This window comes from Osmerus eperlanus, chromosome 14, assembly GCF_963692335.1.
Source record: "Osmerus eperlanus chromosome 14, fOsmEpe2.1, whole genome shotgun sequence".
NCBI classification, from domain to species: Eukaryota; Metazoa; Chordata; class Actinopteri; order Osmeriformes; family Osmeridae; genus Osmerus; species Osmerus eperlanus.
In genome coordinates, this window is record NC_085031.1 from 4,927,679 (window position 1) to 4,939,904 (window position 12,226).

Sequence of the window (12,226 nt, forward strand, 5' to 3'; positions counted from 1 at the left end):
ATTCTCTTTGACACATTCGGTAAAAAATAAAATAAAAGCCATAACAATTCCATTACTTTGTAGCTACATGATGTTAACTGGTGCTGTAGTCACGGTCGGCCGTTTTAGTTAATCAATCCGTCATTCAATACTTTTTCAGTAGAAAAAACAAGGAGGTTTATCATCCAATCGTAGTAGGCCTGGCATCCCAACGGAAATCGAGATGTTTTCTATGCTTTCAGATTGATTCAAGTTAATCAGGAGTTTCGTTTTTATTCCACTAGGGCCGCCAGAAGACTGCTGTACGTCACCCACGGCAGACCACAGTTTAGCTTCAAGCCGTCCATGAATACATTTGAATAAATGCACCTGTGTTCTCTTGTCAGACTGAGACGCCAAAGGACTATACAAACTGGACAAAAGACCGAGAAACGTTAAGTGAAAGCTTAACAGTGCCCTTTATTTGAATCAAAGAGGATATTTTTGTACAACTCATTTGAACAGGAAATACTTTTTTGTTCGCAAACTACAGCTTTGCATGTACATCAACTCTGAATTACATATTTAAAAACATTTTTTTCAATTTCTGGTCTAGTTTATAAAACATGACATAAGACACCAATTAAGCACTCCTGACAGAAAGCAGGATATGATGTCCAACCCACAAGAAGAACTTCCTTTCTTTCTTTTGAAGAACTTAATTTTTCTTGTACACGCACAGAAAGTGTCCTCCACTTGGAGAACAAAAACATGGAATCTCATTCACTCATGACAAGTTGGTTTCCCTAGAGCTACACACAGATACAGTCCTGTAAGACAAAGCATGTGTAAGATAGATAGGACATCTTCCTAGCCCAAAGACTACGGTCATATTAGGGAATCAAGACACTGCGTAGAGATGGGATTAGGTTCCCTGTCCTTTTTAGGTCCTCAAACTGTGCTCCCTATTTGGCAGTCAGGCACAAGGACAAGCTTTCAGCCGACAGTCTACCAAAGAGATCTTAAGAGATTCTGTTAGAGCCGTTGTGTGTTTTTAAATCTAATTGAGTAATCGGTAGCCTGGTCCCAAATCTATGTGGCTCCACGCCGGACTGGTTATCTTCCCCACATAGACCAAAACAAACAGACCCTCGTGAGAACATGGTTTAAGACACAGGTTCGATCGCTATCAGCTCATGCTTGTTAAGACGTAAGAACCTGTAGTTCAGTAACAAACCTGCTTCAGTTTGGAAAAAAGGACAAAGGTTAAAAATCTAATTAATTAATACTGAAACTTAAAAAAGACAAATATCCTATTTAAGTCCAAAGGAAAAACATCGTAATTATTTTTACAAAACATAATATCACATCACAAATGCACTCCCAAATTAAAACAGTGAAACAAATGGTGCGCAAAAGGAAATCCAGTGAAGAGAGCAATTTAAGACACCAATAAATAGCCAGTGTTTTAACCAATCAGGAGCTTCCGTGGTTCATACACCGTAGTCCTGACCACCTGTACTACCCTCTAATCTCACCCCTGTTCCCTCTCCAAAACAAAACAAAAAACCATAAATATAAAAGCATCTTCTTTATATTCCATGTCAAAAAAGTACATAAATAAATACAAAATTAATAAAAACTGTTCTTGTCGTTAGTATAAAAATCGATAATAAAAAAAGGAAAAATCTTTAGTCAGGTCTATTGATCTTGTCCTCTGTCTTGAAGAACAAGTGTTTTTATTGTTCTGTTCATATGTGTTTGTTTCCGTATGGCTGAGTTTTGTCTATTTGAACTGGTCTGGAATCAGGTTCATCTGAGAGTGGATACTCGTAGGTGGGCTCGAGATGCCCTCTGACCAATCGGACATGTTGGAATGTGGAGATGAGCTGGACCATTGGTCAGGAGATCCGGGGGAGGGAGTTAGAAAGGGGTGGTCGGGCACCTGAAGCTGGTGATTAGGTGTGTTGTCCATGGGGCCAGAGTAGCTGTGCTGGGATGGCGGGGTGAGGAACTGGGTTCCCAGGATCTGGGTCTCCTGGGGCATGATGGTGTGGACGGGCATGGAGCGACCTGACCCGTCGGACCCGCTCAGCTCGCTGCTCAGGAAGCTCTGGCTGAGGTTTTGGCCGGCCGTGGTGGAGTTGGAATTCTGATGCTGGAGCTGGATGTTCTGCCGGGAGTGGATCTGGCTCTGGTGCTGCTGCATCAGGTGGTTGGAGGAGCCCAGGTGGCTGGTCTGCATGCTCTGGTAGCCCATGATCTGGGACAGGGTCGCCGTGGAAACACCATGGAGATTTCCCATCATCCCGTGGGACATGGGTGGGCCTTGGTTGAACCCTCCCTGCTGGGCCATGCCAGCGTGCTGCATCCTGGACACCCAATCACACTGGCCGCCGCGGCCCCCAGCGCCGCCCATGACCATACTCATGGTGCCCTGGCTGCTGGGGCTGGAAACGGGCATGTGGGAGAGACGCGGAGGGTTGGGGTCAAAGGTCATGCGGCCCATGTCCTGCTGACCCTTGCCCATGCCCATCTGACCCATGTGGGTGTCGCCATTGCCCTGCAGGTGGTTGAGGGACATGGGTGGGGACTGGTGGAAGGGGGACGTCATCTGGGGGGATGCCACATCGGAGAGGTACCCGTGAGGGGACTCCAGGGAGTCGACGGGGGACAAGACGGACGAGGTGTCCAGCAGGTTCCCCTTCCCGTCCACAGACTTCTTCTTCTTCACCCTCATCTCCTTCCCTCCATCCTTCCCTCCTTTCCCCCCGGAGCCGGGCTTGCGGACCTTCTTCCCCGAGGGCGTGGGCTTGAGGCTGCCCAGGTACCCGTTGGGCGAGCAGAGCGGCGGGGACAGGCTGTTGGCGCTGAGCGGCCCGCTGTGGAGCCCGGGGCTCCTCACCAGGTTGTACTCGTCCAGCAGACGGACGATGTCATGGTGCATGCGCTCCTGGGCGATATCCCGGGGCAACTGGTCCAGGTGGTCGGTGATCTCACGGTTGGCAAAGTGCTCCAGGAGGACCTTGGCTGTCTCGTAGCTGCCCTCCCTGGCTGCCAGGAACAGAGGAGTCTCCTCCTGGAATCACACACACACAGGAAGCAGACATACCGTCAGACCACTGGCATAAACACACTTGCTGTGACCCACATGAGTGTGAAAAGGTGTCATTTTATAACCCTCTGAAACCCTATGCAAAACACATATTTACAACTTCTGTGAAAGCCATATGTTTGTTCCCAATAAAAATGTACAAAGCAACAAGTTTACAACCCAAAAGAATGTAAAAGCCATTAGCTTTTAACGTCCTTTGGGGGGTACATATGGTGCCCAGGTGGTCACTGGGCTGGAGGGCGGCCATATTGTTTACCTTGTTGTTCTGCATGTCCTTGTTGGCTCCGTTCTTCAGCAGCACCATGGCGGCCTCCACATTGTTCACGGCTGCTGCCCAGTGAAGGGCAGATTTACCTGGAGAGAGGAAGGGGAAAAAAGCGAGAGAGGAAGAGAAGGGGAAGAGATGGAGAAGACGAATTTAATAGATATAACCCACATTCCTAGCCTACCCACAGTTTAGTCACAGCTTGCGGCGCTAGGCGAGATAAGACAAAGAAGTGCAGGCAGGGGGAACGTACCGGCATCGTCGATGGCGTTGGCGTCAGCGTGGCAGTTGATAAGCTCTTCCACCATGCCCTCCACGGCCAGACGGGCAGCCAGGATCAGGGGGGTGGTGCCGTCATGCATGCGCGCATCGAGGTCGGTGGCCCGATTCCGGATCAGAATCTGGAGAGAACGGTGGAACGGAGAACCTTGTTATCGCAAGTGATTTTTTTGGACGCTTTTTTTTTTGGTGTGACTTATACACACTTATATAAGGAATGTCGTAGTTCGTCATTCGTTCAACATGTCCCTCTGTGACCCCCGGGGGGGGAAGGGGCGTACCTGGAACACGCCCTGCGCGTCGGCGGCCACGGCCGCGTGCAGCGGCGTCCTGCCCATGTTGTCCTGGACGTTGGCGTCGGCGCTGGACTCCAGCAGGCGCTTGGCGGCGTCGGAGCGGGCGTAGCGCGCCGCAAGGTGGAGGGCTGTCTCGCCCGTGCGGTCCGTCTGGTTGTGGAGGTTGGCGCCCTGGTAGATGAAGTCGGAGATGATCTCGGCAGACGGGTCCTCCTCCTCCTCCAGGTTGCCCGTCTCCACGCCTCCCCCGCTGCACGAGGCGATCATCAGGGGGGTGAAGCCGTCTGAGGTGGGGGGAGGGAGAGGGAGAATGAGACCAGAGTCATGTAGACAGTAGGGAATATGTGACCTTCAAATCTCTCCACCAATCCGGCGGGAGGACGAGGGCGCCGGGTACTCACCGGGTCCTCTGACGTTTACGTCCATGCAGTCGTTCTCGATCTCGCCCTGCGGCGGCGTGGGGGCGATGGAGGGGATGCGCAGGTCGGCCGCGTCCAGATGTTGCTGCGTCCACTTCCTGTGGTCGGTGTGGTCGTCCAGGTCCAGCATGGCCTGCTCCTCAAACTGACACACGACGACACGGCACTTTACAAACACACTCTTCTCCAACACAAACAGCAGGAAGTATTACGGAGAGCGGCCGTCTCCTAAATATGATGTCATACCCTGAAGCGCCTGGAGTCTGGCTCCTCCTCCCCCCACTCCGTGTGCGTATCGTCCATCAGATTGATGTCAGAGTTCTTCAGAGGCCTGGAGGACGCGTAGAGAAAAAAGGTTAGATACCGTAGGGTATACATGACACACACACACACACACACAGTTCTGTTATCCAGCTTCGTGCTACTTACTTGAGTCCCACAGAATCCTCCCCGACAGGCTCCCTGCGCTTCTTCTTGCTGGGCTCCGACACCTTGAAGCCCTCAGGGAACCACAGCTGGCCGTGCTCTCTCCTCCTCTTCCTGCTCACCAGCACGCCCAGGCAGACAAAGCCCAGCGCGGCCAGCCCCAGGAACACCACATACATGGGGTACAGCTCTGTGGAGGGCGGGGTGGGTCTCACACCTGGAGGAGAGAGGAGAGGTCAGACTAGGGGGCCGTGGCGGGAGCACGGTGGAGATGTTTCGCATATCGGAGCGAAAGGAAAAAGGCGAAGGGGGGGGGGGGGGGGGGGGCGGGGGCAAAACGGGAGGGTTCACTCACTGGTGACAGCCTCGATGTAGGGGACGTTGAGATTCCCACTGGAGGCAAGCGCTCCGAGGAAGGCCGCCACATCGGTGGCGCTCTGGAAGCACTCCTGGGACTGCTGGTAGCACTGGCGGTTATCGATCTCCAGGTACACCACTGACCTAGAGAGAAAGAAGGGGGAGAGGAAGGGGGAGGGGCAGAGGGGGTGGGGGGAGCGGGATGGGAGGGATGAGGAGAAGAGTCAGGCTCTCGTCTTACCCTACAGATCTACACAGCAGAGCTATACTCCGTGTCTGTGTGTCTTACTGCTGGTCATGTGACTCACCCTTTGACCTGCATGGGGTCCAGTTCTCTGCGTCGGCGAGGGCTGATCATGGAGCTCACGCCCTCCTTCATCTGGCCCAGGACGTTGGCCGGCACCCCGGCCCAGTCGGGCCAGCCCTCGGTGGAGCGCTTGACGTTGTGCTTGGCCAGCTCCTGCTCGCTGCCGTAGTACGGGAAGATCATGGGCTCGCCGTTGGCGTCGCGGCGGAAGATCACGTTGGTGTGGAGCACGCTGCTGAGCTCGCGGAGGAACGCCGACGAGCCGTTCTTCAGCTGCTCCGGGGCGATGTGGATCACCAGGACCAGGTGGCCGTCGGCCAGCTTCTCGGGCATGTTGTTGGCGCAGTCCAGCCCGTCCCACTCGCACTCCGCGTTGTTGCATCCCTGGTCGCAGTGGCCATCCGCATAGTGGTCCTTACAGTACTGGTCATACAGAGGACTGGGAGGGAGAGAGAGAGGTATTTCATTACTGGGCTTTCAATTTTATGATTATATGTAGTTTATTACAGAACAAAGTTCTAAACTTCTTAGAGCTCAGTCAAAGACGGCAGAGGAGGGTTTAGAGGCCAGGGGGGGGTTTAGAGGCCAGAGGAGGGTTTAGAGGCCAGAGGGGGGTTTAGAGGCCAGAGGGGGGTTTAGAGGCCAGAGGAGGGTTTAGAGGCCAGGGGGGGGTTAGAGGCCAGAGGAGGGTTTAGGGGCCAGGGGGGGTTTAGAGGCCAGAGGAGGGTTTAGAGGCCAGAGGGGGGTTTAGAGGCCAGGGGGGGGGTTTAGAGGCCAGAGGAGGGTTTAGAGGCCAGAGGAGGGTTTAGAGGCCAGAGGACCTCAGTTGTAGACTCACTTGCACTGCCCTTCCTGGCTCTGGCAGTCGAAGCCATCGTACAGACAGCCGGGGCTGTTGCACTGCTCGTCGCACTCCCTGTTGTTGAAGTAGCGCCAACATTGGAGCGCCGCCGAGCAATTCTGCCAGGGATCGTCGAAGTTCAGCGAGCAGTCGCCGCCGTCCCAGCCGCAGGCGTGGTTGTTGCACAGCGAGTCGCAGATGTGGTTGCCCGCCCACTCATCGCACTGCTGGATCTCGCAGCTCACCTCCACCTGTCAATCAGGACAGACGTCAGTCATTGGTTGGTTCTAACCAGGAAGAGAACCACACTGTGTGACTACATCGTTATCTGTTCTTTTTTTTTTAATCCATTATACCTTGCATCATACATGCATACATGTACACCTCAGTCTCATTTAGTTACGGAACTAAAGCCAATCAAATCTATTATATCGCCCCCATCACCTCGGGAGGGGGGGTGATGTCTCTGCCGAACCCTCCAGGGAAGGAGTAGTCCAGGATGTGGCAGAGCAGGCCATTGAAGTGGGAGGGGCAGCTGCAGTGGAAGTAGGGGGCGTCGGTGATGCCCTGGCAGGTGCCGCCATTGTAGCAGGGGTTGGAGTTGCAGGGGCTGTCGGTGGGGGTCTGGCACTCCGGCCCCGTGAAGGTGACGGGGCAGAGGCAGCGGGGGCTCAGGTGACCCGACACGCACGTGCCGCCATTCCTGCAGTTGAGGCTGCCGCAGGAGCGGGAGTCGTACTCGCAGGAGGAGCCGGTGTAGCCCTGGAGGACACAGGCAGGGGTCAGAGGTCAGATATGAGCAGGGGTTGGAGGGTGAACTTAAAAGGCTTTTGTTTTGAATTCTGGATGGTTCTAGAAGGTCGCTGCTCTACTCACCGGTGGACACTTGCAGATGAAGCCATGCGGCGTGTTGCTGGCCACGGCGCATGTTCCACCGTTCCTGCAAGGGCGGCCCTTACAGCCATCGAACACCTTGTCACAGCGTTGGCCTGGACACCACGGAGAGAGAGGGGCAGGGGTTACTCATAGCACCACATACACCTGTCTGTCTGTCTGTGTGTGTCTGTCTGTCTGTCTATGTGTCTGTCTGTGCATCTGTCTGTGTGTCTGTCTGTGTGTGTGTGTGGTAGGAGTGGGTTCTGGCAGCTTACCTGTGTATCCTGTCCGGCACTCGCAGCGGTAGCTGTTGGTCAGCTGGATGCAGTTGTAGGACCCTCGGGGGTCGCAGGGGTCCGACAGACACTCGTTGACGTCGCCCTCACAGCGCTCGCCCACGTAGCCGGCGGGACACAGGCAGTGGTAGCCACCCACCCGGTCCAGGCACTTGCCATTGTTGAAGCACTTGGGCTCATTGGTCAGTGGGTCCGTGGAGGGGTTGCAGTCATCCAGGTTGATCTCACAGTGAACGCCTGTGAGAGGAGGAGGAGGGGGGGGGATGTTAAATTATATGGTATTGTTTATCCTATGCACCTTCCTGCCACAGAAAATTCCTTGTTTCTGTGAACTTACATGGCGGATAAAGCCCATTCTGATTCTGGTGAGTTAGTGTGTGCATGTGTCAGTGTGTGTGTGTGTGTGTGTGTGTGTGTACCTTGTGTCCCTCTGGGGCAGGAGCACTTGTAGGTGTTGATAAGATCGATGCAAGTGCCTCCGTTCTGGCAGGGCTGGGACAGACACTCGTTGATCTCCTTGGAACAGTTCACACCATGGTAGCCTGGGAGACACTGTACACACACACACACACAGAAAACTGTTAATACACAGAATCCCTTGCCAATAACGAAAATATTATGTTTATAGTATAATGTGCCCTTGACACACATGAATATGAAACATAGAAACAAGAACCTAGTCAAAAACCTACAAAATGATTGTGTTAGTGTGTGTGCTGAATGCTCCATAGCCCCTCCTACCTCACAGCTGTACCCTCCCAAGTAGTCGGTGCAGGTGGCACCGTTCTGGCAGGGGTTGGGGGAGCACTCGTCCACCTGGTCCTGACAGTAGCTGCCCGTGTAGCCCGCCTGGCAGCGGCAGTAGTGGGTGTTTCCCGCGTCCAGGCACTGGCCAGAGTTCCTGCACAGGTGGGCCACCTCCACACCTGACACGACCAGCAGGGGGCAGACGTTTAGCGCGTTCAAATGTGTACACAGACAAACAGATGGACAGACAGGGCACACACACTCTCTCACTTGTTCCAAGCGCACTCTTTTGTTCCAGGACACAAACTCTTTCCCTCTCCGAGGACACCGACGCACACACACACATTCTGCAGAGGGATGTTACCTTGCCGCTTGGCAGCCACCTCGCAGGACACGCTGGGGATGTCACAGTAGAGTCCTGTCCAGCCCGTCTGACACTGGCAGGTGTAGGACGCCCCCTGCTGCCAGCACGAGCCCCCGTTCTTACAGGGGGACGAGTCACACCAACGCACCAGGTTCTGGGAAGCAGGGCGGGAAAACACACATTCTCACACGCATTCCAGACACGCATTTAGTAGACACTATCTGACAACTGGTTAGGTGATCAAATGCCCTCAGCAGACATGGCCGTGTATGGCTGCCCTAAGTCCTTGTGCCCGCAGTCAAGATGGCTGTCATCCCCCTTACCTGGCAGTCGATCCCGATGTATCCTTGAAGGCAGGTGCACTTGTAGGTGCCGTAGCTGTCCAGGCAGGTGCCCCCATTCTGGCAGGGCTTGGAGTCGCACTCGTCGATGTCATGTTGGCAGTAGATGCCGGTAAAACCAGGGAGACACAGGCAGGTGAAGGCATTGATCCCGTCCATGCAGGTGCCTCCGTTGAAGCAGGAACTACGGAGACACAAGTGGACAGGGGAGGGGTTAACTCTCTGGATGCAGAGACAGGTCCTTAGCTCATGAGATGAGCTAAGGACTCTCTCATGAGAGTCAGTAAGCTTGCTAGCTGGCTAGCTAGTATTGAGTTAGCCAGCATAGCGTAGCACGGTGTCCGAGTGCACGTCTGCATGTCATCAAGGGGGGGGGGGTCTCCATACCTCTCAGTGCAGTCATTGGTGTTGATCTCACAGTTGATGCCGCTGAACCCAGGGGGGCAGGAGCAGGTGTAGCTGTTGACACAGTCGGTGCAGTTGGCCCCGTTCTTGCAGGGGTTGCTCTCGCACTCGTTGATGTCCTCCTCGCAGCGACCCCCGCGGAACCCCGGCAAGCATGTGCACACAAAGCTGTCCACGCCGTCCCGGCACAGGCCACCGTTACTGCAGGGGTCTGGGGAGACAGGGAGGGAGGGGGGAGGTCAGATTGACTGATCCAGATCCAGTTTGAGTCCCACGGGCAGAGCTGGGACCTGTAGTGACGTCCTAACTAAGATGGCGTCTTGTCTTACTGGGCTTGCAGTCGTCTATGTCCGTCTCGCACTTCTGGCCGGTGTAGCCGGGGCGACAGTTGCACTGGTAGCTGCCCACCGTGTTGTGGCACGTGGCGGCGTTGCGACATGGACTCTTCACACACTCGTTGATGTCTATCTCACAGGTCTGGCCTGGAGGGATGGAGGGAGGGGATGAATTGCAGGAAGACGGATAAATGAATGGTTTGACGGAAAGACGGATGGATGAATCCATTGCTAGACAGCTGGGTAGAGGGATGGATGGGCAGGTGTGGGTGTTTACCTTGCCAGCCCTCGGGGCAGACACATGAGAAGCTCTGGTAGTCCTCTGACTCCTTGCACACCCCTCCGTTCTTGCAGGGACGGGGGCTGCATGGGGCGAGCAGGGTCTCGCAAGTCTCACCTTGGGATGGACGGGGTCACAGTTAATACCTGGCCTGCTGTGGCGAGTGTGTGCATTACCACGCAGCCATGCCTACTGCAAAGACCCATTAGACCCCACAATATCAAAACACACCACCTAGATTAACTGCTATGCAAACACTCATCTCCTATTAATTGTAAACCATTTTTAGTATTGCATTGTGTTTTGGGACTGAGTGAGGACTGCCTTCTGCAATACTAGCTGGTTGCCTCCAGCAGGCCCCAGTAGTGACATCAGCTTTTAAAGCCCACTTTCCATCCACTTCCCTATCCGTTTCCACAGCAACCTGACCAGGCAGGAAGTGCCATGCCGTTTCCTGCTATTGTGCAAGGTCACAGACAGGAAACAGGAAGTAGACGTACAGGGAATGGAACTGGCCTCTGTTCCCAGCCCTGGCCGACTCACAGGGTATGTTATTCCAAAACGCACACACACACAGTTATCCCAACTCAGCAGATGCTGGGTGGATTTTTCCACTTTGAGTAAAATGGACCATGACACAGGCTGTGCCTGTTTTCCATACATCTAGTGGTCCACGGTAACCTGGTGCTCTCTAAAACAACACTCTATGAGATAAGGCCACGTACAGAATAACATGAGTGTGTGTCCAGTGTCCAAACAGCACGTATGTTTCTTATTAGCCAAAAGTTAGCATTGAGGCGTTTGATCCTCCATGGGAAAGCACACTTCAGGTGTGTGACATGGTGTGTGTGTGTGACCAAACCAGCCCCGGGTGTGTGTGTGTGTGTGTGTGTGTGGGCCGTACCAGTGTAGGGCAGCACACAGTTGCACTTGTATCCGGCCACGTCGTCGATGCAGCTGCCCTGGTTCAGGCAGGGGTTGGAGCCACACTCGTTGATGTTAGTCTGACAGTTAGGACCTGCAGCCGTGGCGAGGATTAGAGAACCACACTCAGAACACCGCACACACAAACGGGTAGACAGAAAGACAGAGAGAGAGAGAGAGAGAGAGAGAGAGAGAGAGAGAGAGAGAGAGAGAGAGAGAGAGAGCTTGTGTGTGTGTGAGAGAGTTAGAGCGAGAGAGAGAGAGAGAGAGAGAGAGAGAGAGAGAGAGAGAGAGAGAGAGAGAGAGAGAGAGAGAGAGGTGTTATGGAGCTTACTGACCACTAAACCCAGCTCTGCAGGTACAGTGGTATCCGCTGGTCATGTCCTTGCAGGTCCCCCCGTTCATGCAGGGGTTGGACTCACATTCGTTGTTGTTGATGTCACAGTTGGGCCCGCTCCAGCCCGAGTCACACAAGCACTTATAGCTGCAACACACACACACACACACACACACACACACACAGGAAGAGGGGTGAGAAATGTAGAAGAAACACTGTGTGTGTGAGTGGTATGACAGTGTGTGTGTGTGTGTATGAGTCCACGTGTGTGAGTGGTATGACAGTGTTTGTGTGTGTGTGTGTGTGTATATGAGTCAACGTGTGTGAGTGCTATGAGAGTGTGTGTGTGTGTATATGAGTCCACGTGTGTGAGTGCTATGAGAGAGAGAGTGTGTGTGTGTGTATATGAGTCCACGTGTGTGAGTGCTATGAGAGAGTGTGTGTGTGTGTATATGAGTCCACGTGTGTGAGTGCTATGAGAGAGAGAGTGTGTGTGTGTGTATATGAGTCCACGTGTGTGAGTGCTATGAGAGAGTGTGTGTGTGTGTGTGTATATGAGTCCACGTGTGTGAGTGCTATGAGAGAGAGAGTGTGTGTGTGTGTATATGAGTCCACGTGTGTGAGTGCTATGAGAGAGTGTGTGTGTGTGTGTGTATATGAGTCCACGTGTGTGAGTGCTATGAGAGAGTGTGTGTGTGTGTGTGTATATGAGTCCACGTGTGTGAGTGCTATGAGAGAGAGAGTGTGTGTGTGTGAGGGGGGCTGTGCTCACCCGTTGACCAGGTCCTGGCATCGCCCGTGGATACAGGGGTTGCTGCCACACTCGTCCACCTGTGCCAGGCAGGTGGCGTCGTTGTAGCCCTCCGGGCACAGGCAGGTGAAGCTGCTGATGCCGTCGATGCAGGTGCCACCGTTGTGGCACGGGTTGATGGCACAGTCGTCGATGTTGATGTTGCACATGGTGCCTGGGAGAGGGGCGGCACAAATATTTTAGGAGACTTCTAAATGACACCTGTACGTTATTTAGAATTATTTGTTCGATTGATATAAAATACATA

The 12,226-nt window shown here is 53.7% G+C and overlaps 1 protein-coding gene across 2 annotated transcripts in view; it reads right to left on the minus strand.

Moving 5' to 3' along the window:
• The window catches only part of notch1a (notch receptor 1a), a 145,446-nt gene that overhangs the window by 115,853 nt on the left and 17,367 nt on the right, over positions 1-12,226 (minus strand). The window contains exons 13-35 of one of the 2 annotated variants that reach the window (XM_062477418.1): positions 11,941-12,133; positions 11,170-11,315; positions 10,812-10,925; positions 9,905-10,024; positions 9,622-9,774; positions 9,275-9,503; positions 8,870-9,071; positions 8,547-8,700; positions 8,177-8,361; positions 7,855-7,987; positions 7,415-7,672; positions 7,140-7,252; positions 6,708-7,025; positions 6,261-6,514; positions 5,424-5,861; positions 5,114-5,259; positions 4,762-4,975; positions 4,579-4,663; positions 4,315-4,477; positions 3,899-4,197; positions 3,592-3,739; positions 3,330-3,427; positions 419-3,037 (exon numbers count right to left, since the gene is read on the minus strand). In XM_062477418.1, coding sequence (XP_062333402.1) covers positions 1,745-3,037; positions 3,330-3,427; positions 3,592-3,739; positions 3,899-4,197; positions 4,315-4,477; positions 4,579-4,663; positions 4,762-4,975; positions 5,114-5,259; positions 5,424-5,861; positions 6,261-6,514; positions 6,708-7,025; positions 7,140-7,252; positions 7,415-7,672; positions 7,855-7,987; positions 8,177-8,361; positions 8,547-8,700; positions 8,870-9,071; positions 9,275-9,503; positions 9,622-9,774; positions 9,905-10,024; positions 10,812-10,925; positions 11,170-11,315; positions 11,941-12,133 — 5,456 coding nt within the window. In that variant the 3' untranslated portion in view covers positions 419-1,744. Of the gene's footprint in view, positions 1-418; positions 3,038-3,329; positions 3,428-3,591; positions 3,740-3,898; positions 4,198-4,314; positions 4,478-4,578; positions 4,664-4,761; positions 4,976-5,113; positions 5,260-5,423; positions 5,862-6,260; positions 6,515-6,707; positions 7,026-7,139; positions 7,253-7,414; positions 7,673-7,854; positions 7,988-8,176; positions 8,362-8,546; positions 8,701-8,869; positions 9,072-9,274; positions 9,504-9,621; positions 9,775-9,904; positions 10,025-10,811; positions 10,926-11,169; positions 11,316-11,940; positions 12,134-12,226 lie in introns of those variants that run through there. The other variant, XM_062477417.1, reaches the window with a different exon arrangement.